At 33.0% G+C, this 27614-nt stretch overlaps 5 protein-coding genes across 10 annotated transcripts; 1 reads left to right on the forward strand and 4 right to left on the reverse strand.

The window, feature by feature from the left end:
* Nucleotides 1-866: 866 nt before the first annotated feature.
* LOC105767989 (60S ribosomal protein L10a-3) lies at nt 867-16802 on the reverse strand. Of its 3 annotated transcripts, none has more exons than XM_052630881.1 (6): nt 16774-16802; nt 2623-2667; nt 1853-2072; nt 1512-1677; nt 1196-1401; nt 867-1108 (listed from the first exon to the last, which is right to left on the reverse strand). In XM_052630881.1, the coding sequence occupies exons 2-6, from the start codon at nt 2625-2627 to the stop codon at nt 1055-1057; spliced, it is 651 nt and encodes a 216-aa protein (XP_052486841.1). In that variant the 5' UTR covers nt 2628-2667; nt 16774-16802; the 3' UTR covers nt 867-1054. The 3 variants fall into 3 exon arrangements, with proteins under 3 accessions (XP_052486841.1, XP_012443107.1, XP_012443106.1); XM_012587653.2 differs by lacking the exon at nt 16774-16802 and adding an exon at nt 2789-2844; XM_012587652.2 differs by lacking the exon at nt 16774-16802 and having other exon boundaries at nt 2623-2782.
* LOC105767988 (uncharacterized) lies at nt 4372-19678 on the forward strand. 3 transcript variants are annotated; one of them, XM_012587648.2, is made up of 5 exons: nt 4374-4606; nt 5302-5862; nt 6021-6098; nt 6212-6241; nt 19531-19678. In XM_012587648.2, exons 2-5 carry the CDS (start codon nt 5383-5385, stop codon nt 19594-19596), a joined length of 654 nt encoding a protein of 217 aa, XP_012443102.1. In that variant the 5' UTR covers nt 4374-4606; nt 5302-5382; the 3' UTR covers nt 19597-19678. The 3 variants fall into 3 exon arrangements, with proteins under 3 accessions (XP_052486839.1, XP_012443102.1, XP_012443100.1); XM_012587646.2 differs by lacking the exon at nt 19531-19678 and adding an exon at nt 6502-6840; XM_052630879.1 differs by lacking the exon at nt 6212-6241 and having other exon boundaries at nt 4372-4606; nt 19531-19630.
* LOC105767987 (60S ribosomal protein L10a) lies at nt 14648-16742 on the reverse strand. The gene is made up of 6 exons (XM_052630880.1): nt 16724-16742; nt 16598-16642; nt 15822-16041; nt 15486-15651; nt 15149-15354; nt 14648-14868 (listed from the first exon to the last, which is right to left on the reverse strand). Exons 2-6 carry the CDS (start codon nt 16600-16602, stop codon nt 14815-14817), a joined length of 651 nt encoding a protein of 216 aa, XP_052486840.1. The 5' UTR covers nt 16603-16642; nt 16724-16742; the 3' UTR covers nt 14648-14814.
* A 303-nt stretch (nt 19679-19981) lies between the features above and the next one.
* Nucleotides 19982-20765, reverse strand: LOC105767990 (protein BIC2). Its single transcript, XM_012587654.2, has one exon. It carries the CDS (start codon nt 20670-20672, stop codon nt 20241-20243), a length of 432 nt encoding a protein of 143 aa, XP_012443108.1. The 5' UTR covers nt 20673-20765; the 3' UTR covers nt 19982-20240.
* A 960-nt stretch (nt 20766-21725) lies between these two features.
* LOC105767986 (transmembrane 9 superfamily member 5) lies at nt 21726-26407 on the reverse strand. Of its 2 annotated transcripts, none has more exons than XM_012587643.2 (7): nt 26179-26407; nt 25434-25474; nt 24448-25036; nt 24220-24351; nt 23549-23705; nt 22979-23463; nt 21726-22158 (listed from the first exon to the last, which is right to left on the reverse strand). In XM_012587643.2, exons 1-7 carry the CDS (start codon nt 26334-26336, stop codon nt 21942-21944), a joined length of 1779 nt encoding a protein of 592 aa, XP_012443097.1. In that variant the 5' UTR covers nt 26337-26407; the 3' UTR covers nt 21726-21941. The 2 variants fall into 2 exon arrangements, with proteins under 2 accessions (XP_012443097.1, XP_052486208.1); XM_052630248.1 differs by having other exon boundaries at nt 24220-24354.
* Nucleotides 26408-27614: the final 1207 nt, after the last annotated feature.

Below are 27614 nucleotides of genomic sequence, written 5' to 3' on the forward strand. Positions count from 1 at the left end.
AGAAAAAAAAAATCTAAAAACTGAGAAGCCAAATAAAATTTTCAATTCGATTATTTGGTTTTGCTCTCTAGGCAGATTCGGCTTATTCTGTTCACATAGATAATTCGACTTATGCAATTTTTGGTATAAAAAAACCAAATCAACTGAATGCCCACCCCGTTAAGTATACATGAAAGACATGTTAACATGTTGACATTCTTGTGGATCACCAAATGTATTGTAGAATTTGATAATGACTTTAAAAGGAACAAAGTAGACATTTGGTTTTTATTCACCAAGTTCGAGTTTTCAGAAGTGAATTCTGACCACCAATGGTTGACCACAAAGCTAAGATTGTAGATAAATAGTACTTCTACAAAATAACTTGGAAGTACTTTAACCAAGCAAAGAAGCTTCGGCTAAAACAACCTACGTTGAACATATTAAGACTCCAGTGAGGTTTTGACATATCAAGGTTATATCCTACTGTCTCAGTACAAATAAGTGAGCGATACCAACTTTTTAAGAACCAGAAAAAACACAATTCAAAACTTCAAATTCATAAAGATATCGGCAAGTACTCAGAAAATTCATGAAAAAATGGGTAAATATGCTTATATGAAAATTTGTAGTATGCAAACTTGTAAACAAATTTATGATTAAAAACAGAAATAAACCTGGCACGCAAAGGTTGTTATAAAATTTTGACACAGTAGATTTCATTTTACGCTCTTACTAAAAAGCTCACACCAAAACCGAGGCCAGTATAATTCCAGGATTTCTACCACTCCCACATAGTGACAATCAGCAGTCAAAATCCATAAGCCCAACAAGGACGCCAATTGCCAACCATTTGTTAAGGGAAATTTTCGTGTGGATTAAGCAAATAATGTAAAACCAAAGTTGATAAGCAAATCAAAATTCCAATGTCTCGTATTCATAACATTTCTAGGGAACAGCAGAACAAAACATAAACTTGAACATTCTAAGTAAAAGGGAAGAAAAAAACTGATTTTAGTATTAAATCCCCACTACTACTTTCAGTCCGTACATAACAGAAGGTAAACATATAAACTCAAAAGATCCTGTTTGAAGGACCCATTGTGCTCTTCAAGTAGAGGCACCTCACCTGCAATTAAGACACAATCAGCATCGTGAAAATTATCGCAAAATCACATATTTATGCTCTATCAAAAGCAAAGATAAGAAGACTTACATTTTGCCAATTTTTCTTCAACAAGGAAACAAGGAAATTGACGCTCATTTGCACATTTTGGAAGATCTGCTTCTCCTCCATTGCAACATTCCCAACAGCAACTCCCATGCATAGAACCTTCTTCAGCTGGAACTTAACCATTGCCTTTGTCTCATTCACCTTCGACTCTAGTGATTCCTGGTGAGTGACAAGGGTTGGGAATTTACCTGTGTGTGACAACAGCAAGATAAAAAAAATTCATGTCAGAACAGATAAATGCAAAATGCACATATTCAGGAGGGCAATCCAAAAACAGATGCTCTTATATAGCACTAGCCTGCTTTGTTGAGACCAGGACCCAGAAGACGTGGGATTTGCTTGATGACAGATTCAGAAGCCAAAAAGGCATGATACTTCTTCGCAAGCTTCTTCACCAATTTCTTATTCTTGTTCAGTTTCTTCAATGCTTCCACATCCATATAATCCAAACCTATCTTCTCTGCCTGCAGTACACATTAAACCATTTAAGTTGGCCCTTTTTGACCAGAGTCCAAACAATACATTCCATCAGATTTTAAAGGATTTATACTGTACATGTTATACCTGAGTCTAGACATAAACTTCTCTTATAGGAAATGTAAACAATCAAAGTTTCACATAAGAAAGCTGCAAAATCACCTCTTCAACGTGTTGGGCATCTCCAAGCATGCAAATCTTCATCTTGGGGCGAGGAATATGTGGCAGCTTCACGGATCCACTGAATCGCTTGTCTTTTTGAGGATCATAGTTTTTCAGACCAATCTGGAGTTCAATGGTCTCAGTAAATTTGCGCTGTTTCTCCTTTGACTGAGTTACAATGGTTGATATAGCTTCTCTAAGCGCATCACTCTGAAGCTTACTGTAAATAAGATATCCAAAACCTTTCAGGAAAGAAAACTATAAACCACCTCACAAACTTCATAAGTTTGCATAACGAAGGGTTAATCATGGCACCATAAACAATTCAAAATCACAAAATGAACACCCCGAAACAATGCATAGTTCAAGCAAATAATTCTCAGAATGGTTCCCCTGGCACTGATGACAATCCAAATTCACAACTTAAAATTCACAATCTAATCAACGAGACAAAACATTGAGTGCTAACTAAAAGTGAACACTAAGAATACCTAACGAAAACGCTATTTCAAAATATTTCAAAGGTTAAAGTACCTAACAGATTATCCTATAAAACACAAATGAAAGAAGGAACCAACTCTTCTAATTCGAGTCCAGTAAATCAATCATCAATAGCAAAATTAAAATGACCTCAACTCTGAATCAACAACTGATTATTTCACCGATGAAAGCACCCAACAGATTATCCTATAAAATACAAATAACGAAAGGGTCCAAACTCTCCTAATTCGATTCCATAAATCAATAATCAATAGCAAAATATACATCACCTCATCTTTGAATCTTTGTTCTTTCCACAAACAATAAAATTTTACCTGCGAAACAAGGTTACAAAGTCATCAAAAACTTAAAGAAGTCTTAAAATGAAATTAGATCTGCGATGAAATGGGCGTTATAGTAAAAGAGGGTTTAGACAGAGGGGGGGTGAGTAGCTACCGCCAACAAGAGATGAGAAAAACCCTGGCCAGATTTTCTAGGCTTTGTAGAAAACATATAGGCGGGTCAGTCGAAATAGTAAAACTAATCTTGGGCCACTGGCAGTCTAGCCCAATTTCCTGGAATTATGAATACAGCCCAGTTTAATACTAGATTGGTTCAGCCCAAAAAACTTAAATATTTGTTTGTTTATTATTATTATTATCTAATTTTAATTTAATTTTAACATGAAATTTTAAAAATTAATCATCATATTTAAAAAAGTATTTTTTAAATTGCTTAATTTATCTGTTATATTTTATTTTCCAATACCTTTAAAAATATTTTTATTTTTAAATTTAGTTTCATAAAATTTGATGTGTTATTTAATGGTTAAATTAAAATTTTAATAACAAAAGACTTAATTAATATAATATCAAAAATTAAATGTATAATTAAAATTTTTAAAGTTTAAAACTAATTTAAAATAAGGATTATAATTTAATTGAGGGAAATTTTACAACAACTTAAAAATTACAAAACTCATGCAATCTTGTAAAATAATTGAGAATCTGTTTTCTTTTCTTCTAAGTTGTAACATTGAATATGTTCCTCTTCTTTTCGCCCTGAAATTGAATTCATTAACTCTTGCATTTTGAACACACTTTACCTTCTCCAAATTTACAAATCTATTTTGAAATTGCATATCTTCTTGAATTAATCTGAAATTTTCCGAATCTCGAAATTCCTTCAAATTATTTATAGTTCGATTCTATCTAACCTTGCAAAATATTCAAGACAAATTTTAAAAATTATTTATTACATTTTTGGAAAAGACGTAATTTATATATATTTATTTTATTTTCAAATAAAGTTAACATTATTTACGCAATATATATAATAATTATTTTATGAAAAAATACATATTTCTTATAAAGTTTAAATATTTTATTTTTCATTTTTGCTATGTGCCAAAATAAGAGATTGACACATGTTGCTATACTATCAGTTGTCATGCCATATCAACCTATTTTATTAGGTATCTAAAATAAATATCAAATTAGATTATGATTTTTAAATTTAAGTATTAATTAAATCTAAAAATATTAGATACCAAATAGATAAAAAAATCACCAAATTTAAGTACCTTCTTATATATTATCCCATTTGTTAACTTGGTTGTAACTAAAAAGTTTATACACTGTAGTAAATGTCCCTACGCACCATAATGGGAAAATCATTGACTTTTTTACTACAAAAAAACTTTTTAGTTTTTCATTTAATTTTTTATTTCTTTTAGCCTTTAATTTTATTTGTTATCAAATCACTTCAAAATAAATCAAAACACCTCAGTATTTAATTAGTTTAAGATTTTAAATAAAATTTTAAATATTTTTTATAATAATAGTCTTTTCAAAAGTCATTTGTCATATTACAAGATTTATATTTTTAATATAATTGAAGAGTTGTATCATGCAAAAAGATATGGGTGAGGTTGATAGTACGAAGAAAAATTTGAGTCCGCTGTATTTTGCAAAGAATTTTGTGTGATAAGTCCAGATTTTGTATTTACATTTGGCAACCGAACCTTGGTGGTCTGCAAAGTTGCCTACACATCTTTGTTGATTCTTTATAAATAAGGCCTGCAACTTTGGTTGCAGACACTCTTGCTCTTATCTCTTTTTTTTTCCTTTCTGAAAACATTTCTGCTTAGAATCACACACACACACACACACACACACACACATCAGTGTCTTTTAGTGTTTGCCAAAGGCTTAACATACTTCAAATGCAGAAACAGATTTTTCAGCCCTTGATCTCCTGCAAGAATATCATCATGTGAGTTCAATTGATTCCTCTTCTCTGTTCTTAAAAATCTTTTGATTCATTCAATGTTGGTTTCCAACAGAATCACAAAAATGTTGCTTTTGGTTTCCAAGAAGTTGTTGCTTGTCTCTGTAAATAGTTTTAGAAAAAAAAATCTGATTGAGATTTGAGATTTGTTGGTATCCTATTATAATTCAGATAAGCTATATCAGTATAATATCTTTTTCAATTTAAATTAGAATTCTCTTTCCTGTAGATTTGGTTGTATGTAATTGCACTGTTTTCTTATATGATTGTTAGGCACAATTAAAATATGACTACAAAAATATAATCCTTTAAATATATTAAAAGATTTAAGAAAAAAAGTTGATTGAGTCTTAATTTGATTGGTATGGGTATTGTTAGTAATGCAGGAAGATATGGTTTTAAGTACACTGAAAGGCTAGGTAATTTTAATACTCAATTTAACTCAAATGGTTATTTTTATTTTTCTAGTAAAAATCATAACTTAAAGTGCTGCAAAGATAAAAATTTTAAGTATTAAGAAAGTTCATGCTTAATTGTTCTTATAATTTCTCAGGAACTATGACTTGATCACAATATATATATATATGTGTGCATGGTTTATGAATTATTTGGCAATAAAATTATCTGAACTTAATCATTGAGATAATTTGAGATTCTTAACCTTCTGTCTCTGTGTGTAGGTCTTTACAGCTGAAATCTGCCTGAAATTATCTGGAAAAGAAAAGTGTTTTGTCTACAACTTTGGTGATTAAGGGAGAATAATGGGGGATAATACATTGGATTGGGCTAGTTTACTTGCTGGATTACCAGACTCTGATGAATTGATGTCACTGTTAGTGAATGATGTCATAGTTGAGAAACCAGAAGATGAACAGCCGCAAGAAGGCAGCAAATTCCTAGTGCAACCTACAACAGTGATACCACAGCAGCAGGACATTCATAATGTCGCGACAGATGTTGAAACTGGTTCTTCTTCTTGTCGTCTAAATGATCAGAATAAGATTATCAGAAATGGAGGGTGTTTAATTAATCCATTAGGGTTCCCATATAGGTGTCGAATGCAGGTTTTGGCTGCAGATGCACCATCAGGAAGTGGAGAGTTGCTCGTAATGAATGATTTACCTGTTTACAAGAGAGGGAGGAACAATATACAAGAAGCCATTGAAGAGGCTGAGCAAAAGAAGAGGAAGAATAAGATCAAAAACAGAATTTCAGCTGAAAAATCTCGAGCCAAGTCTAAGGTGTGTGTGTGTAGTAGTAGTAGAACGTATATATATATGCCAGCATACTACTACTAGTCGAAAATTACAATTGATCCTTTGTCTTTCCTGTTCCTAGAATTTGAATCTCAACATATGTAACTCTTCTCCGATACTAAGGCTACAATCTTGTTTTGAAGGAGCATACAAGATTTCTGGAAGAAAAAGTGGAGCAATTGAGAAATGAGAATGCACATTTAAAGAAATTACTTTCCCTGGTGAGAGACCTCACGTTTCTTCTTGACAAGAAACTGAGAAAATATACAATATTTTCCTATTTGCCTTGTATTACTTGTTGATTTTGGCCTTTCTCATCTTGCATGTGGATCAGGAAGCTGCATCAACTGAGAGACTCCCAGAGGTACTGATTTTATATATTCAATGAACTTAATATCCATATATCAAAATTTCCAAAGGAAAGCAATGCATATCTATATTTTATAACTTACCTTCATAAAAACCCACCAAACTTATCAGATATTGTCTAAATCTTGTAAACAATCCCATCTTTGTGCATCATCATGTATTATACCAGTGTTACCTCACATCGACTAAATTAAGTCTTATATTCAGATCGGATGCTTAAAAAATGTTGGAGATTTTCTTCCATTGTATGTACAGGAAAGAGGAGATCTATGGGAAAAGGCAAAACGGTGTTTAGAATTGAAAGAACTGCAAACCTATATAGGAGCTATATATGGAGACTAATGAGGAGGTTTAAGCTGACCAAGATCAATAGTGGTGGGACCGAATAACAGTATGGGATGGCATGGTTTCCTTTTAAATACATTATAGGATCTTCATTCTACATCAAATATATAAAGAAAAGCTTTTTGTTTGCCTTTATTCGACATGGTTTTCAAAATAAAGATAATTAGATTTGCAGTGAGCTAGAAGTATATCACACTACTGCAAAGTTTTTGATAATTTATATGTTATTATTGCCTGCAAAAGAACATGGCTTCAATTATTTCCTAATAGATAGAATCATGATTCACCTGGATCTTGAGAAAACTACACAATATTAGGAGCTGCAAATAGTTTTAATCTCTTTTGAGTTCATCATTCAAAAAAGAAGGAAGATGTATATTTATAAGCATATTTTACAATCAAGAAAGATAAATATGGCTGGATCGACTCAGTCATCAGATCTCAGTATTAATGGATTGATAGAGTGCAAATGCTAAAAACTGCATAAACATTTTTTATCAATCAAACTTTATATTAGAACCTACAATTACAAACAGTGGCCAGTTAATGAGATTTACAGACTTTATGATCCGAAACAGATAAAGCTCTCGCCCCAGTAATAATATAAGAAAATCAACATCCAATAATTCAACACATACTCTGAATCCTCATCAACCGTTGAGAACCACTCCTCCTTCCCTCAGCCATAAGCGATCATGTTTTTCTGTATCATGAAAGTTGCATCACCGATATAACTCTCAGATGGAGGCATATCCCGAATGGTGGGCAAACAAGGGAGACCAGTTAAAGGGAAGGGAGAGGAGAGTGAAGAAGTGATACCTGTGGCTTTACATCCATTACCTTACCCCTCTTCATTAGAAAATGCGACAGTTAGGGAGAATCAGCATCAGGTACTGATGCAATCCACCAAATCCTTTTGTCTGATGATTTTGGTCTCTTAGGGGAAAAAACCAAAATGACTGATCAGATTTAGAGCTCATAATGCATAAAGACTCCAAGAGAGAGCTTGCACTTGATTAATGTTCTTTTTCTGCCTAAGCAGAAAAGATTCCTCTTGGTTTTGGCTCTTTTATGTGCAAATGAATGACTTATCAATCAACAGCATTTCCTTGTGATTTACAGGCATTTAATGCAGGCTCATGTATCACTTTACTATCTCTTCATCCAAATGCTGCCTTAAAAAATAGCATAGCAGTTAAAACATTTGATTAAAATTTGATAGTTCCTTAGTTGACAGTCTACATACGGTGCCTTGGCTTCCAAATGAAAGCCGCACAGTCCTTTGCGTAATGACATATCAATCCGAGCATTTCAATAGATCTGGCATTACAAACAAGAAAAAACCAATTAAAAAGAAAAAGGGAAAGAGGTGTTATGAAACAAAGAGGATGGTCTAAGTGTCTAAGATGGTATGCATAAGCTTACTGTTCCAGCAAAGCGACTTAAGGAAAAATAGTTCCATTTCAAATTGTGTTTATAAACAGTATGTTTAAATTCATCTAAAATATAATGCAGAAGGGTATGCCTAGCCTACAAGTATCTCTAAAACATCTATTCAACTTAATGCAGCTTGGAAGAAAAATGTTTGTCGTATTTCCCACAATAGCTACGATATTAATTAAAAGGGCCACTGTACGGTACATAGTTGCTGGACTGGTAATATCAAATATGTATTTATTTGCAAACCCAATCTGAATATACCACTTCTCAAAAGTTGTACACACTGATGAAATTATCTACATGATGATAAACAACTGTGCAAGCCATAGCAATGCTTAGACTAGAAAGAGGTAGATATAGACCACCGGGGAGAACTTATGACAAAGCATACCTTCCAATAGCTTGTTTAATAAACTCTTCCCCGCAAATTCTTACGTCAGATTTCATATATCAATTTCATAAGCAAAACTAGAAGGCTTGTTGATGTTTGGTTTTCAAGTAAGATTTTTTATGTCGATTTCATAAACAACACTTTGAGCTTTCCCACCACTTCAAGATCGAGGTTGTCCAAGTACATCCAAAATAGAAGGTCATTCAGTTTGAGTCAAAATGCAAAAAGTTGAACAATGTATAATTCTAGTTTCTAAGAAGATAGGGCAGGAAAAAGAAATTTCATAACACATAACTAATCTCAGCTATGAACAATTAGTTTTTACTGTTCATGAGAACCTTAAAGGAGCAAATCTAAGGATTCCATAATCCAACATTTGATTCAACAATAGTCCATTCAGAGCTGTTACCAGCTTGTCAAAGCATAGCATGCCAAATTTCCTCCATAATCACTAGGATAAATAAAATCTTGGAAAAGAAAACAAATAGACAGCTAAACCTGCAAGGTAAGCTTGTCAATACCCGCACAATACAATACATCTTGGAAATGAGATCTAATCAAAGTTATGCACAACCCAAATAACGCTTATAGTAGCCAATATAGTGATAAAAGAGTAATTACAAAGAGTAAAATTATGTTATGCGAAGTGATTAAAAGAGTCATTCTACCAATTATCTAAAGCAAATCAAGAAAATACACATAGATAAAATAATTCATAAAAAGCGACTGGTTAGCCCCAATCCGAATATGCCAATTGTCCATAAAAATTATGTCCGACGCTATAAATAAGATTTAGGCTTGCGTCTCCATAAAAAAATGTGGCCGCTTATCTACCGGAAACCATGCTAAAAACATAAGAGTTCTTTCTCAACAAAGAGCCTTTATTTCAATCTTTATGATTTTTGATAATTCTTATGGCTTTCAAAAATTCCATACCATTTTCACGTAAGATATCAATCAAATTAATAAGGGAAATACTGCAGGCAAATAGGAAAATAGTACTATGACCAGGATGCATAGTCCCAAATTTAATCGACCAACTCAACTGATGAAGAAGTCTTATACTTGATCCAACAAGGTTAGTCAAGCTAACATTTATTTTTATGAAACTCCACCTAGCTTATTAAAGGACACCAACAATATACAGGATAACTAGACTAAATCTTGCATTCACTACAATGGTGGTTTTAAGATAGGTACAACCATTCTTTCAGTGATCCAACCGAAAAATACCTTACAGTCAAATCTCTGCCTTTGACTCACTACCATTTTCCTAGATGCAGTTGTCTTTCCACTTTCTTCTTTTTGATTAATTAAACATATTCACAGTCAACTAAATTGCCTGATGGTGATGGTATTATGATTATGTATTTAATTAATTCTTTGATAGTACAAAACAACGCAAACTAATCATGTCTTCGAAAGATAAGACATAACTTGTCTTATCTCCAATGAATGCCTTGAAAAAAAGAAACTATTAGTGTTGTTTGATTTCTTCAGTAGATCCAAAATAAAATGAACTTGTCAAATTGGGATAAAGTATCTTTGTCCTTGCATATTAATATCAAGATTTCAAACCCTATAGAAGATATTTCATCATGTCAATTTAACTACAAAACCAAGGAGGAGTAATTTCTCCCCTTTCCATTTGAAACCTGTTTTTCAGATTGGTAGTAACACAAATAGGAATACGATTCATATCATGTATGGAATCCAATTACGCGAGGAAATACGCATGCTAAACACCGCATTAATTAAGTTCAAGAGACTCAGATCAGGAACGAACTATGTCCCCACTTAGTTGTTCGAACTAAAACGATATTAGCACACAGGACTGCTCTATACAGAGTCAAGTATGGTGCTTTAGTGCCATATGGTATATCTATCTGGATTCTGGACCATTATAAACATGCCATACTTGGCACAATAGACTTTGGTGCCATATGGTATAGCTATCTTCACCATTATAAGCCTGCCATACTTGGCACAAAAGACAGATACAGATACAGCAAAAGTTACCTAGTAGACACATGATATAATTCATGAAAAAGTTGCCCAATAAGCATGCCGTACTTGGCACAAAAGACGGATACACATACTTGGAAAAGATATTTGATATTAAGACTTTTTATCATCAGCTCCTTTACAAGGAAAGAATCCATATAAGGAAGAAGTATCAATGCCAAAAATAATTGCCTTTTTCAACTTTAAAGATGGACACAAAAATGAATGGTTGGTTTCAGACGCCCTATATATATGATGTTGTGCATTACAATGACCAATTTCTTCCTAGCATATTGATATTAGTTCCTCAAGTCAGTAACAAAATGATAGAAGATAGGTATTATGCAATCCCAAGAAATTGCAATGCATTGCTCCTAGCAATGGCATTGTATATCGAATCAATGATTTACCAGATATTTCGAGTGATTTCAAGAATAAAAAAAATCAATATTTTATTATAAGATATTTTTTATTAATTATTTAATGGATAAATAAATGGAAAAGATGAAAAGATGTTATCTATCAGTTTTCCATGTTGCCGTCGGCCATAAGAGAAAAATAAGAAGTTTTGAGCTTTATTCAATTTGGTCTTTTCCATCAAAATTCATCATTTTCACTTAAAAATCAAAGGAATTTTCATAGCCTCTAAGAGGAAAAAGTGACAAGAAGATTCTGGTGAGTATGAATATCATATTGGATTCAAGAGAATTGAAGTTGGAGGAAAGAAAAAAAAATCAATCTAAGGCTTGAAATCATAATTTTCGATTTTAATGTGTCGAAAAAATATAAATTTTGTATTCAAGTAAGAAAAAATATCTATTAATACTATTATTATTTAAGAATTTTACTTAACTATATGATGAATTAATCCAACCTCAATTTACTTGTGAATTTATTAAAAAGATAATTATTTTATATATTGTTACTTGGAGTAAAAAATTCTATCTAGATTGATGTCATAGAGTATAATAAAATAATAATTAAAAAAACTTGGCATTAATTTGGATCGCTTGTTGAGTTTTTTACTCCATTGACATTGGACAGAATAATTACCCTACTAAAGGTCTGTTATTTATATCAAACAACAAATAATATTTTAAAATCTTTTTATCTAAAATAAATATGATTTTAAAGGTATTTTTTATCTTTTGGACCCTTTTTATCATTAATAAAATAAACATTTTTTGGACCCTTTTTATCCATGGGCCTTGAACAACTGCACTTCAAAACAGTCTCAGGACCAACCTTAAACTTATTCTTCGAAGTCCCACCAATAAGTTTATCCTTAAAAAAACTACCCACCCGTTGGATCATTTATAGCCATATTGCCCTCCTCTTGTCACTGAACTTTCTTAGTGGCTCGGCCAACGTCTTTGTCATCTCTCCCATTTCAGTGGTCAACAAAACTATTAAGAGAAGAATCCATTTTGATGCATTCTAAGTATAGTTTATATATATATATATATATATATATCTTGTGTGTCATATGGCATGTTTATAGTGGTTCAGATAAAGATACCATATGGCACCAAAGTCATGTGTACATTCCATATTAAGAATAAACAATTCTACCACCATTATAAACATGCCATACGTGGCACAAAAGAAAGACATATAACAAATATTGTCGAAGAGACGCATGTCACCGCTCATGGCTGTCCTTATCTTTTGGGTTAGGATGCAATGTTTTTTAAATTATTGTATCTTCTATATATGAGAATTAAATATTTTGATACAAACATGCCATACTTAGCACAAAAGACATAAAAATACATAAAAAGTTTATTAATAGACGCACCCTACTATTTTCTATCTTTTGAGTAAAAAAATGGAGTGTTTTGGTAATAATGTATATTCTATATATTTAATCTTTCCTTATAAGGATGCACATTGTGTTCTTGTAAAAATTAAATTTTGAAAATAAATCTGACATACTTGGCACAAAACAACATACAGCAAAAGTTGCCTAATACACTCACCTTATCATTTATGTCTCTCTCTTTTGGGTAAAAAATGCAGTGTTTTAGGTATTAATACATATCCTGATTTTTGAAATATTTATATTAGCATATTTAACATTAAAATTTTTAAAAAGGAAAGAGTCCATATATGGAAGATATACTACTGCCAAAATTAATTACCTTCTTTAAATTAAAAGATAGATATGGTAATCAATAGCTGGTCCCAAATAGCCCTATAAATATGATGGTTTGCAACTCAGTGCACCAAAGCCCTATTCCTATGGCAAAACATCCTTTTCCTCCTCTCATACTAAGATTAGTTCTTCAAGTCAGTAGTAAAATGATTCAGGGCATGTGTTATGCCATGGAACTCGAAATACTGCATTGCTCCAAGCAATGACATCACATATCGGATTAGTGACTTACCAGATGTACTTATCACTCCATGCTCTTTCATGATGGCGATGTTTGCATCATCAGGGAGATGAGTCCACTGTTACAGTTTTCAGTGATCTTAGAATTATCTGATGCTGGAGAAGTAGTTCAAGGAAAGGGAGAAAGACCTGGAAGAGGTCTCAGTCCTAGAATGTGTTTTCTTCCTCTTCTTCTTCCATAGCACGCCTTTTTCAACAGAGACTGAAACTTGCCACAGAGGTTACTTTGCCACCATGAAATTGCTTCCTGGTTGGATAGATCAGCTAAACCAACCTACGTTGAACACATTAAGATTTTATTGATATTTTACATATCAAGGTTCTATCCTACTGTTTTGGTACAAAATATAGGAGTGACACCAACTTTTTTAAGAATCAGAAAAAAAACACAATTCAAAATTTCAAATTCATAATGATATCGATAAGTGTTCAGAAAATTCGTGAGTAAATATGCTGATAACAAAATTTGTACTATGCAAGCTTGTAAACACCAACAAGGACATGCCAATTGTTAAAAATGTTGTCCAACTGCTTGATCCAACATCAAGCAATTAAATGGGGTAATCATACGTGATAATCGTAGTTGAATAAAAAAAGAAAATTACGTGTCAACAGTTCCACTCTGACTCCGATATGTTAAAGGGAGTAGTCTGGAAGACTTATAAAACAACTTCGCAACCGAACAATTCTCAATTGGTCTCACCACAAAAGATTCCTGCCCATTTAAGGTTTTTTAGCACAAATCATATATTAAGACACTTTCTTTCAGAGTTCTAGTTAAGCATGGCAAAAGAACATGGCCATATTGATAAGAACATGACACTTACATCAGTAAAATCAGAAGAAGTGCGAAGGACATTGGGTAGTCGCCGGTTAGGCAATTGATTGCGATTGTCGATACTTCCTAATGACCGAACCGTCTGGCAAGGCTTCACAAATCGCCCTTGGGCAGAATTGTGCCCAAAACAAAGATGTGGGCCATGCTCGTAAGATTAAACCAAACATCCATACGACGAACATAGCAAATCAAGAAATTTTTTTTTTTTTCATTTCTCTTTTGGTCGGATTTTGTTTTTTGAAATTTCAAACTGTTAATGAAAATTCGAGATTTTTAATCTTTAATTCGATAAAATAATATTTATATTATGATTTTTAATATTATTTACTATTTAGTAAAAATTTATTTTAAATATTTAAAAATATTAATATTTCATGTAAATGAGAATAATCTATCATTTTTACATAATATATAAAATAATATAATATTTTTGTATTATTTCCAATATTTTAATTAAGAAATATTTGTTTTAAATTAAAAAAGATAAAATTAATTAAAAATAAAATAGCTTGTAAGCCCAAACACGTTCAAACAGTTAACCCGCTCATATAGATTCTCTTTTCTCAGCCACAAAGACCATTTCTTTCTACGAGCCGCAAGTCAATATCCGCCTCTGAGTAAGCGGATAGTCACTGCCATCAGGGGAATTTTTGACATATCCTTGTTATTAACACGCGACGTTTCAAAAGTAGAATAAAATTATTTATAATATTATGATTAAAAACAAAATTAAACCAAGTTTCAAATAAACCAGGCACTCAAAGTTGTAATAAAATTTTGACACATTAGTTGGTTTCATTTTACACTCTTGCTAAAAAGCTCACACCAAAACCAAGGCCAGTATCATTCCAGGATTTCTACCACATGGTTACAATCAGCAGTCAAAATCCATACGCCTAACAAGGATGCCAATTGCCTAAGGAAGATTTTCGTGTGGACTAAGCAAATATCAGATGGCAATTTAACACTAACATGAAACTCAAGTTGATAAGCAAATCAAAACTTCAATGTCTAATATTTATAACATTTCTAGGGAACAACAGAACATAACATAAACTTGAACATTCTAAGTAAAAGAGAAGAAAAAAACTGCTTTTAGTATTAAATCCCAACTACTACTTTCAGTCCGTACATAACAGAAGGTAAAACATAAACTCAAAAGATCCTGTTTGAAGGACCCATGGTGCTCTTCAAGTAGAGGCACCTCACCTGCAATCAAGACAAATTCAAACAGAATATGTAATCAGCATCGGGAAAATAATAGCAAAATCACATATTTATGCTCTACCAAGAACACGCGTGTGTATGTTATATGCAGTATGCTGAAAGGAGCAATCAAGACAAATTCAAACAGAATATGTAATCAGCATCGGGAAAATAATAGCAAAATCACATATTTATGCTCTACCAAGAACACGCGTGTGTATGTTATATGCAGTATGCTGAAAGGAGCAATCAACCTAAACAAACCAAAGATAAGAAGACTTACATTTTGCCAATTTTTCTTCAACAAAGAAACAAGGAAATTGACGCTCATTTGCACATTTTGGAAGATCTGCTTCTCCTCCATTGCAACATTCCCAACAGCAACTCCCATGCATAGAACCTTTTTCAGCTGGAACTTAACCATTGCCTTTGTTTCATTCACCTTCGACTCTAGGGATTCCTGGTGAGTGACAAGGGTTGGGAATTTACCTGTGTGTGACAACAGCAAGATAAAAAAAAAATTCATGTCAGAACTGATAAATGCGAAACCCACAAACTAGGATCTGCGACAATGCTTTAGGAGGGCAATCCAAGAACAGATGCTCTTATACAGCACTTGCCTGCTTTGTTGAGACCAGGACCCAAAAGACGAGGGATTTGCTTGATGACAGATTCAGAAGCCAGAAAGGCATGATACTTCTTGGCAAGCTTCTTAACTAACTTCTTATTCTTGTTTAGTTTCTTCAATGCTTCCACATCCATATAATCCAAACCTATCTTCTCTGCCTGCAGAACAAAGTAAACAATTTATGTTGGCCCTTTTTGACCAAAGTCCAAACAATACATTATATCAAATTACAAAGGATTTATGCTGAATATCAAAGTCCAAACAATTTAATTTGACATTCTTATAGGAAATATAAACAAAGTTTCACATAAGAAAGCTGCAAAATCACCTCTTCAACGTGTTGAGCATCTCCAAGCATGCAAATCTTCATTTTGGGGCGAGGAATATGTGGAAGCTTCACAGACCCACTGAAACGCTTGTCTTTTTGGGGATCATAGTTTTTCAGACCAATCTGGAGTTCAATGGTCTCAGTAAATTTGCGCTGTTTCTCCTTTGACTGAGCTACAATGGTTGAAATAGCTTCTCTAAGCGCATCACTCTGAAGCTTACTGTAAATAAGAATTCCAAAATCTTTCAGGAAAGAAAATCATAAACGACTAGACGATAAACAACCTCACAAGCTTCATAAATTTGTATAACGAAGGGTTTCGAGGCACCATAAACAGTTCAAAATCACAAAATGGACACCCCAAAACAATGCATAGTTCAAGCCAATTAATCTCAAAATGATTCCCCTGACACTGATGATAATCCAAATGCACAACTTAAATTTCACAATATAATCAATGAGACAAAACACTGAGTGCTGACGAAGAGTGAACAATAAGAATACCTAACAAAAACGCCATTTCAAAGTATTTCACAGAAGAAGTTCCTAGCAGATTATCTTATAAAACACAAATGAAAGAATGATCCAAACGCTTCTAATTCGAGTCCAGTAAATCAACAGCAAAATTTAAAAGACCTCAACTCTGAATCAGCAACTGATTATTTCACCAATGAAAGTATCCAACAGATTATCCTATAAAATGCAGATGACAAAAGGATCCAAACTCTTCTAATTCAATTCCATAAAGCAATAATCAATAGCAAAATACACATTACCTCATCTCCGAATCTCTGCTCTTTCCACAAACAATAAACTTTTACCTGCAAAACAAGGTTACCAAGTCATCAAAAACTTAAAGAACTGATAAAATAAAATTAGAGCCGCGATGAAATGGACGTTACAGTTAAAGAGGGTTTAGAGAGAAAGAGGTAGTGAGTACGTACCCCGGCACCGCCAACAAGAGATGAGAAAAACCTAGCCAGATTTTCGAGTCTTGGGGAAAATATATAGGCGGGTCAGCCGAAATAATAAAACTGATATCGGGCCATTGGCAGTCTACCCAATTCATTTAGTCTGAGGCTTGGTTTCCTTAAATTGAATTCGGCCCATTTTAGTACTAGATCTGTTCAGCACAAAAAACGTATTTCCCTTGAAATGAGTTTTTTGGCAATATGGGTATGACAAAATTGGGCGACTTCATGTTGATATTAAAAATGTCCACATTATTTCAAAAGATAGTTAAAAAGCTTTTAAATTAGTTTATAAATTCGTAATGTAGAAAATAATTATAATAAAGTTTTATTCAATCTTAACTCAATAAAATGTTAATACTTTAAAATTTTTTAAATTTTAATGAATTGAATTAGCTATTTAATTGAGTGCTTCAATTTATTGATATAATTGTAAATGGAAATATAATTTATGACCTATATATTACAAGGATTTATTTTTAACATAATTGAAGAGTTGTATCATGCAAATATCGGTGAGGTTGTAGTATGAAGAAAAACTTGAGTCATGTATTTTGCTAAGAATAGTTAAAAGCATTTTGTGTGATAAGTCCAGATTTTGTATTTACATTTGGCAACCAAACCTTGGTGGTCTGCAAAGTTGCCTACACATCTTTGTTGATTCTTAATAAGTAAGGCCTGCAACTTTGGTTGCAGACACTCTTGCTCTTATCTCTTTTTTTTCCTTTCTGAAAACATTTCTGCTTAGAATCACACACACACACACACACACACACACACACATCAGTGTCTTTTAGTGTTTGCCAAAGGCTTAACATACTTCAAATGCAGAAACAGATTTTTCAGCCCTTGATCTTCTGCAAGAATATCATCATGTGAGTTCAATTGATTCCTCTTCTCTTTTCTTAAAAATCTTTTGATTCATTCAATGTTGGTTTCCCAGAATCACAAAAATGTTGCTTGTCTCTGTAAATAGTTTGAGAAAAAAAATCTGATTGAGATTTGATAATTGTTGGTATCATATTATGATTATTCTTTTTCAATTTAAACTAGTATTCTCTTTTATGTAGTTTTGGCTCGTTGTATATAATTGCACTGTTTTATTAGATGATTGGTTGGTACATATTAAAATATGAGTACAGAAATATAATTCTTCAAATATATTGAAAGATTTGGGAAAAATTAAATATACTCATACTCAAGATGTATTCAAATGCGACATTCATTCGAATCTTTGTAACATAAACCTGTTGTGCTTTAGAATACAAACAACAATCCTTACAGTGTTTTGTTGTTAGCCTTTTTAACTCAAATGATATTACTGACATGATACTGAATTTAACTCAAATTGCTATTTTCATTTTTCCTAGTAAAAATCTGAACTTTTGGTTAACTTCTTCGATTAATCATGATACTCCAGGTCTTGCAAAGATAAAAAATTTAAGTACTTTTAATTTCTCAACAATTATGACTTGATCACTATATATATATATATATATGCGCGCGCATAGTTTATGAATTAGTTGGCAATTAAACTATCTGAATTTTTATTTTTTTTTGTATAACTTTGGTGATTAAGGGAGAATAATGGGGGATAATACATTGGATTGGGCTAGTTTACTTGGTGGATTACCAGACTCTGATGAATTGATGTCACTGTTAATGAATGATGTCAAAGTTGAGAAACCAGAAGATGAACAGCCGCAAGAAGGCAGCAAATTCCTAGTGCAACCTACAACAGTGATACCACAGCAGCAGGACATTCATAATGTCGCCACAGATGTTGAAACTGGTTCTTCTTCTTGTCGTCTAAATGATCAGAATAAGATTATCAGAAATGGAGGGTGTTTAATTAATCCATTAGGGTTCCCATATAGGTCTCGAATGTAGGTTTTGGCTGCAGATGCACCATCAGGAAGTGGAGAGTTGCTCGTAATGAATGATTTACCTGTTTACAAGAGAGGGAGGAACAAAATATTACAAGAAGCCATTGAACAGGCTGAGCAGAAGAAGAGGAAGAATAAGATCAAAAAACAGATATTCAGCTGCAAAATCTCGAGCCAGGTCTCAGGTGCGTATGTGTGTGCAGTAGTAGTAGAATCTAGAATACTGCCCCAAACTTAGCCAAGTTGTTCCATACAGTCATATCTAGAAGGCAGCATGTATATATATGCAAGCATACTAGTCGAAAATTACAATTCTTCCTTTCTTTTTCCTGTTTTATTAGTAGAGCTGAAACGGGAACTTAGTTCTTACGATTTTAATTTCCACAGATGTAACTGTTTTCCTATACTAAGGCTGCGATCTTGTTTTGAAGGAACGTACAAGATTTCTGGAAGAAAAAGTGGAGCAATTGAGAAATGAGAATGCACATTTAAAGAAATTACTTTCCCTGGTGAGAGACCTCGTGTTTCTTCTTGGCAAGAAACTGAGAAAATATAGAATATTTTCCTTATTTGCTATGTATTACTTAGTGATTTTTGGCCTTTCTCATCTTGCATGATTTTATATGTCCAATGAACTTAATATCCATATATCAAACTTTTCAAAGGAAAGAAATGCATCCCTCCAATTTATCAGATATTGTCTAAATCTTGTAAACAATCACCTTTTTCTGCATCATCATGTATTATACCAGGGTTATCTCACATCGATTAAATTTTAAATTGTTTAAAGTTTTAAATTCAGACCGGATGCTAAAAGGGTAATTGTATTAATTTCTTCTATTGTATGTACAGGAAAGAGAAGTGATGCAAGGGAAAAAGGCAAAACAGTGTTTAGAATCGGAAGAACTGCAGACATAGGAGCAGCTATATATGGAGACTAATGAGGAGGTTTAAGCTCATCAAGATCAATGGTGGTGGTGAGACCGAGTAACAATATGGGATGACACAGTTTCATTTTTAAAGACATTATAGGATCTCCGTTATACATCAAATATATATAAAGAAAAGCTTTTTGTTTGCCATCAGTCGACCTGGCTTTCAAAATAAAGACAATCAGATTTGCAGTGAGCTAAAGGTAGATCACGCTACTGTAAAGTTTTTGATAATTTATATATTACTATTGCCTGCAAAAAAACATGGTTTCAATTATATCCTAATAGCTAGAATCATGATTCACTTGGATCTTCAGAAAAGTATACAATGTTAGGAGCTGCAATAGTTTTAATCTCTTTTGAGTTCATCATTCAGAAAAGAAAGATATATATATATAAGCATATTTTACAATCAAGAGAGATAAATATGGCTGACTCAGTAATCAGATCTCAGCAGTAATGGATTGATAGAGTGCAAATGCTAAAAACAGCATAAACATTTTTTATCAATCAAACTTCATATTAGCACCTAAAAACAGTGGCCAGTTAATGAGATTTACAGACTTTATGATCCGAAACAGATAAAGCTCTCGCCATAATAATAATATCAGAAAATCAACATCAAATAATTCAACACATACTTTGAATCCTCATCAACCTTTGAGAACTACTCCTTCTTCCCTCAGTCATAAGCGCTTTACGAGCTGAAGCAAGTCCAGTGGGAGCTAACAATGAATCAAACGATGAATAATCCATCCAGTCTTTAAGCAACTCTTCTTTACCCCATTTATCTGGTACCAAAACTCGTCCTGCAACCTCTTCTCGGTGTCTTTTAAGCCTTTCACGTCCCGAATCCTTGTCATTTCCATCACTGCAATGCCCTCTAGGAACCAAAGCTGACCCTTGTAGAACACCCCCATTACTGCAACTATAAGACTTGTCATGCAACAACATGACATCTTCTTCTTCATGTCCTAAACCAGGCATATTGTTGGAAACCCGGCGGACGCTAACGGGCTTCGACGGATTATGATTCCGGGAACTGGGACTAATGCTAGACATGTTAGCTTGATGATGATGGTGGTGGGGGTGATGTAAGTGTACAAAAGGGAGAGAGTGTAGAAGGGTTATATATATAAGATGGGTTTTGGTGTAAGCAAATAGGTGTGGGGGAATTGAAGTGCACGTCACCAAATGATGGCTTTCTATGGCTTTCAATGCACAAACGTTTCATCAAAGCTAAGAGTCTTACAATTGTGTGGCTTTGAGTTGTGGAGTTGATTAGGAAAGATATTGGCTTTGATTTATTCTTATTTATTTTATTTATGCCTTAAAAGAAAAGGTGAAAGGTGGACAATTAATGTATGGGGGCCTCCAATGGGGTTTGGGGTATTGGGTTTTAGAGTGCTTTTTGAGGTTCAAAACTCAGCTCACCATCACATATGCTTGATTTTCTCCTTTGCTAAAGATGTGGACATACTCAAAACTAGGTTCAGATATTTTCTTTTACATTTCACCTTTAAAATTTCTTCAACTTTTTATTGTATATATTTTGTTGAATATATTCATTTTTTGTATGGAGGAATTTTGAAAAAACAAAAAAAACAAAAAAAAAGAACCACCTCTGTAAATATTTTTTTATATTTAGGAATTTATTTTACCAGATTCCGTTTTAGACGGTTGATGCTGTTGCAATTTATCTTCTGATAAGTGGACCGAGTTAGATTTCGTTGCCTGTTCTATTAAAGATATTCAAATCAGGCTAACCTGAGATCGTAAAGCCCTTGTTCAAGGCCCAAATTGAATTACTAGTTAAATCCTGAGACTAATATCCTCAATAACCTTAAAACAGAATAAACAATGTCAAACAAATAGACATAATAAATTTCCAAGTTTTATCAAGTTTGCAAGAAGAAAGGCTTATGCATCGTATGTAAAGCATGGTTGCTTTATATCATAAGAAATCATCATCAAAGGGAAAATATGTTTTAATTCTTTCTTCAGCAAAAAAAAAAAAAAAATGATAAACCTGTGGATAATGTACACATAATTGTTATCCAGATAAATGAAGAACTGCAAACAATTCTTAACCAAGAGAGGGGAACAATGGGGAAATTTGCATCAAAAGTTAGCCATGATTTTCTCTCATACCAAAGATGAAATATTTGTTCATATCACATTCTTCACAATCTTTCCATGTCTAATCTTTCCATGTCTTCTTCTTTCTCGATTTTTATAATATGGTTAGCAAGAAAAGGGGTTCCAGTGATGGCACCATGACAGAAAGACAAGAAAGTTATGCCATTCCCATGAACATATGCAGAGGCAGAGTCATTCGCTCTTAACAGCTCGGTAAATGTAGCGAACGAACATAAGGGAAGAACGGAAGCCTACTGTGCCAAGCATCAAGAAGAATGCATAGCACATGCAGGCATTGTAGCCGAAAACAAATGAGAACTGCAATAAGCCACTCATGCTTGACCTTGTGTAGAAGTAGATACAATAAGCAAACATAAAAATGGCGGTTGAGCCCCCACAAAACACAGATCTGCATCAAGCCAAAACACCAAGTGTTTGAAATGTTATGGCAATGCAAGGGGAATTATAGGGGGAAAAAAACGAATGAAGCACTTATTTCCAAAAATGAAGCCGAGCTACGTTAGCCAGTTCCAGGAAGCAAAAAGCGGAAGGAAAATATGGGAAAAAATCCAACAAACAACAGCACCATATGTTGTTAAAAAGACCCCCACTTTTTTGCTCCTAGACTTTGAATAGATACAACAAAACCAACAAGTTTCCATTTTTTATTTGTATAGGCGCTTTTCTTGAAGAAAAATTGAAAATTTATTTGAAAGTATCTGTAATACAATATTTCATACTAACTAAAAAAAGCCCAGCAGATTGAGATTTTGCAGCCAGTTTTAAACATCGACTAGCCCTAAACTATGTTACTAGAATTTGGTTGTGAATGCTGGGCATAGGTATGTGCTCAAAATGGGTATGTACACTTTTTTCCAAGATTCCAAGTATGGAGGACTGTCCTCAGAGGATCATATCCCAAGACCCGTGTCCAACTGTGTGTCAAACATGTTTACTTCAAAAAAGAAATGAAATCTAAGTAACATAGGTCCTAAACACATAAAATCCTACCTGTGCATAGGAGCTGCAAACTTTCCAAAAAGGTAGGCAGCAATCAAAAATTGCATTGCAAAATCATGAGATCTGTGAGATCTCATATCATCACGAGTCCTACTAATATGAGGTAAGAAACCTAGACACTAACCTCCATAATCAACCCCATAGTTGCATTCACTGTGCATATTCATGTGTGTGAATGTCCATGCATATAAAATTGCAACATAACATACCTCCACCACCATTGATGATCTTCCACGGATAGCTGAATATATGTCAAACCAACACTTAATATTGCAGTGATCAGGATGAGGATGATGAACATAATAAACAAAATGCTGGGAAGAGTGAATATCCTGTATCCCCACAAGCTCGCATATAAATGTTGTAACTCAAGGACAATAGCACTAAATGGTAAGAAACCCCCAAGAAACATCTGGCAAGGAGTATCTCGATACCAAGGCAACGGAGGAATCTCTCTCGGGTATCTTTTAGTAGCACAAGGTGACTGAAACGCAGACCTAAAGAGGTATCCTATCACCCCACCCAACACAAGTAACGGAATGGTGAGAAAAGCATATAGGAGAATGATAACCATGATAGTGCCAAAAGGGAGTGCCGCGGTGGCCCCATAAGATACAGCAACCACATTAAGAATGGAACCAATCACAAACAAGGGACCTGCATACATGATTCCAGCCAGCAGGACACTCCTTTCCTGAAAATCCGACAGTTCTTATTTAACAAACAAGCCAAAAAGGCTCCTTTAGTGTGTGCAACATTAAATAATATTAAAAACATACCCATCCAGTTTCAGCAAACTGACAGTGGAAGGAAGCTGTAGTGTATCCAGCAACTACAGATGTCAGAGAATATAAAATGACAAGCGCAGTGCATAGTGTTCCACGATTGTAGGGATAGAGAATTCCAAGACACACCAATACAAATAAGGAGCAAACTCTGAAAGGAAATACAACAGTGTTAAAAGGAAATCTTAAACTTCCATAATGAGAATCAATAGACTTAGCATAACACCACGAAAATCAAGAAAGGAAGAACTTTTGAATCTGATTTTATTTTAAAACTACATTCTATAACGGCAATTTTTTTAAAGTATCATAAATATGCAATAATGATTCCATAGAGAAAGCATTCAAGTTACACTTTATGAGGACAGATGCCACAGATATGAAAGTGTAAATAAGTTGTAGAAACAGAAGGCAACGCGAAGGATGCAAAAGGAAGAGGAAAAGGAAGAATATGAAGGTGAATAAGGTTTAGTTTAATTAAATATGTCATTAATCAGCAAGAGGCAGTTGATTCCAGTGCATGCATCATACCAATCGTCGTTAGCCAACCACATGAAGTGGAGAAGACTTTGTTTTTTCTTGTTGTACTTATCAGAAATCAGCAAGTAATTAATAAATATGAAGAAGACGCCAAGCAGATAGGAGAAAAATAGTGATTAGCTTACAAGGTTAGCAGCTGAGTACCCACGCCCATGACAGCACAAAACAAGGACTTATTTCGAGGATATCTAAATACATCACCATGAATATATTTCCAACCAACCTCCTTGTCATCTTCTTCATCTCCAGTTGAAAACCTGCTATTCGTGCATTGAACCTTAGCCTCAAAGTACAAAAAAGAACCTTTGTCTAAAATAAGTCGGCATTGTAAACAATAACAAAAGGCATATTACGTTCTCAAGTCATTCCTCAGACGCCTCATGAAAAGCAAAGTAAGTAATCCTATCAATAGCATAATAGTGATAACTGAGTTGATGAATGAAAACCAATGAATTTTCAGGTGGATTGGGAGGGATGAAGCCCTTGAATATCTATCCATTCTGGTATCAAAAGCAGCTGATGTGGTATTCCAGACGACTGAATAAGTGAACTGAACGTCAACCCCTACATCTTCTGTTATATCAACAACCTGATTTGGGTCACCAATTGCATGTACTTCTATAATTTGGTTTCCATTATAAAGCACATCAAACTGTACATGTTTGAAAAGAAAATACTTGAGTGACTTCTTCTCAAGTGTCCAACTGTCTTCTTCAATTTTCCCAACAAAACCCCAAAATGGTAGATCATCATAGTACATCTGAAAGTAAAAATCATTAATGACAGCATCTCTAAATTTTGCAACATCATCTCCTTCAAGCTTCTTGTGACACAATGTCTCTGCAACTTTGTTCTCTCGGAAGTTCAACTTATATAGAGCACTGGTCAGGCGGTCACCACTCAGAACTTCCCCAAGGGACTCCTTCTTTTGTACTACAGGGTCTGCAAACCACAAAGTGTGAACTTACAAGTACAACTCCAAACTACACAAGCTCAAAATTTGGAATAGATGAAACCTCAATGCTACCGTTTAACTTTTGGCAATAAAAAGACAAAACAAAACAAAACAAAAGAGATAGAGGCATAGGCAGAGAAAAAGAACATTCAAGTGATATTGTGAGTTCCACAATGTAACTCTAAGACCCTAGGGCCCAGAATTTAGAAAAACTTGGTCTAGAAACTTCATCCACGGTAAATGTAGGATAATTTGATTTTAACCAATAATGTTAATAAATACCAAGTTCACATTACTCCAAGTTTATACCATGAAATCAGTTATGAAATTCTTTAGGGTGCATAATATCAAATTTAAGAAGCAATTCTGATGATTATTGCTAACCTGGACCACAGAACGGCAATTCGTAGTATTGGTAAGTCTCACTGCAGTACAAAAACAGTTTGAGGATAAAAAGTAAGACCGCAAGGAATTGGTAGCCGGAAAGGGAAATGGAAATTAGCAGTTGAAGTAAATTTTCTGCTAAGGACAAAATGTTAACTTAGAACCATAAACATTCATCTCATTCCCAAGGCAGAGTGTTCTAAGGAGTCACTCTAGTCTAAGTTCTAGACTTCTAGTTCTACCCCAGGATCATTTATAAGATAACCAATCTAACATCAAACCGGCTAACTGCATAATAAAAGTTCAACATTCTCAAAATTATTAATAAAGTTTTATTTCTATTATCAGTCTTGTGTTCTTCAAATTTTAGTTATTTTGACCATTAATCACTAAAATGCCTTAAAGGGATTTGAATTGATATCTCAATAACCAAAACACCAAAAAGGCTCGAGCTTTTCAGTATTGACCGGAAACTAACATACACAACAAGGTCATTGTCTAATTACAATTCAGATCCTACCCTTCAACATGCTTTTACAAAGTAACTACTACACTTTCATAACCCAAAAATCTTTTACAGACAGTTGACTTCACAAAATGAAAATCAGACGCTAACCCATCAAAGTATATTGATCTCCACATCAGTTTAAACAATACCCATTTCTTAGAAACACGTAACATACTAAATTCCCAAGAAATAAAATTGAAACTTCAAGTAAAGATGGATTTTTCAAAGATTCAGTACCTGGGATTGTTGAGGGGACCAACTTTGTTGACAAATAAAGGGACGTGATCTCCTACATTGTAGCGGTGATTGTCTGGTGATGATGCAATGGATCGCAAACTTGTTAACAACAGCGGTATAATGATTAGACTGAGTTTCAGAGCTTCCATTTTACTCATTTCTTCCCAAAGCTGGAGACGTGAGAGTCAGAGCCGGGATGGAAAGGAAGCTGTTAAACGAAAGAGATTCATCCTTTATTGCTACTTTAAACGCATCGTTTACTTATACTGCGTGGTCATTAAAACGCTGCGTCTTACTCTCTTTTTTTTTTTTGCTAAGTATAAATGATTGCTTTTATATTTCATGAAATTATAAAGGAATATGTATTTTTTATTTAATATGAATGAATATTTGAAAATGGCCATTACAGGTAAAACGTTTTTTAATTAAAAACTATATTTGGATAGGATAAACTAATTGTGTATATTTGTATGAAAATAATGTGCAAAAGTATATATTATTATTAAAGTTGTTATAAATAAAGTTTCCAATTGATAATAAGTTTTGATTTATGAGACAAATATTTTATAAGTGTTTTTTTTATGTTATTCATGTTTGTTTTACTGTCTTTATTTGAGGTTTGAGGTTTGTGGTTGTCATTCTTAATAATGTAAGTCTATTAGGTTTAAATCTACATCTCCTCTTAAAATGTAATATATTTTATCATCGCACCTAACATTGATTGATAATTATTTCAATAAATTATTTAAAATAAAATCAACATAATATATTTTTAATTAGTTATTTAACTATATATTTTATTTAACATTTTCCTCTGAAGTTAAAAACCCTATCCTTAATTGAATTTTAAAAGTAAACCTTTTGCAAAATTTTGGTATCTAAACTTAGTCTTAATGTATAATTTATTTTAATTTTTATATATTAATTTTAAAGTTTATTTTGAATTAATATCTCTTCATTTTACGATTTTATTTAATTAAATTAAGTTTTAAAGTTAAAATATCAAATTTACTAAATATTGAATTGTTAAATTATAGTTTTAAAAACATATATTAATAATATTTATCAATTTATATTTATATGTTTTCAAATATAATAAGAATTAATTAAGTAAAAATAATTGTAAATTTATAAAAAATGAATATTAAAAAATAACAATAAAAACAAATTAATTTAGCAATATATATGTAATAAATAAAGTGTAAAAATTATTAAAAATTTTATTTAAGTCATAATAAATTAATATTAATACTATAATGAATTTTTGTATTGTTTTAATATTAAATGTTTTAGGATAAAAATATTAATATAATTGATTCTAAATTAGTTAATATTTAAAATTTGTAATTACATTACTTTTTTTCATTTCATCAATGATTTTAAACAGAAACTAATGTCATAAAGAATATTATAAAATTAATATAAACAATTGTCTC

This window comes from Gossypium raimondii, chromosome 5 (assembly GCF_025698545.1).
Source record: "Gossypium raimondii isolate GPD5lz chromosome 5, ASM2569854v1, whole genome shotgun sequence".
NCBI classification, from domain to species: domain Eukaryota; kingdom Viridiplantae; phylum Streptophyta; class Magnoliopsida; order Malvales; family Malvaceae; genus Gossypium; species Gossypium raimondii.

What these genes read in the sequence shown, in the direction of transcription:
- LOC105767990 (XM_012587654.2), bottom strand. Translation starts at nt 20,672, where the DNA reads ATGTCTAGCATTAGTCCCAGTTCCCGGAATCATAATCCGTCGAAGCCC.
- LOC105767986 (XM_052630248.1), bottom strand. Translation starts at nt 26,336, where the DNA reads ATGAGTAAAATGGAAGCTCTGAAACTCAGTCTAATCATTATACCGCTG. An exon ending in CTGAGGAATGACTTGAGAAC is followed by an intron (nt 24,355 to 24,447) that starts GTAATATGCCTT and finishes ATGCACGAATAG; the next exon opens with CAGGTTTTCAACTGGAGATG. An exon ending in AGTTTGCTGAAACTGGATGG is followed by an intron (nt 23,464 to 23,548) that starts GTATGTTTTTAA and finishes TCGGATTTTCAG; the next exon opens with GAAAGGAGTGTCCTGCTGGC.
- LOC105767989 (XM_052630881.1), bottom strand. An exon ending in ATGCCCAACACGTTGAAGAG is followed by an intron (nt 1,678 to 1,852) that starts GTGATTTTGCAG and finishes TGTGTACTGCAG; the next exon opens with GCAGAGAAGATAGGTTTGGA. An exon ending in TCCTGGTCTCAACAAAGCAG is followed by an intron (nt 1,402 to 1,511) that starts GCTAGTGCTATA and finishes TGTCACACACAG; the next exon opens with GTAAATTCCCAACCCTTGTC.
- LOC105767987 (XM_052630880.1), bottom strand. An exon ending in ATGCTCAACACGTTGAAGAG is followed by an intron (nt 15,652 to 15,821) that starts GTGATTTTGCAG and finishes TTTGTTCTGCAG; the next exon opens with GCAGAGAAGATAGGTTTGGA. An exon ending in TCCTGGTCTCAACAAAGCAG is followed by an intron (nt 15,355 to 15,485) that starts GCAAGTGCTGTA and finishes TGTCACACACAG; the next exon opens with GTAAATTCCCAACCCTTGTC.
- LOC105767988 (XM_012587646.2), top strand. Translation starts at nt 5,383, where the DNA reads ATGGGGGATAATACATTGGATTGGGCTAGTTTACTTGCTGGATTACCA. An exon ending in TAAAGAAATTACTTTCCCTG is followed by an intron (nt 6,099 to 6,211) that starts GTGAGAGACCTC and finishes CATGTGGATCAG; the next exon opens with GAAGCTGCATCAACTGAGAG. An exon ending in CAACTGAGAGACTCCCAGAG is followed by an intron (nt 6,242 to 6,501) that starts GTACTGATTTTA and finishes TTGTATGTACAG; the next exon opens with GAAAGAGGAGATCTATGGGA.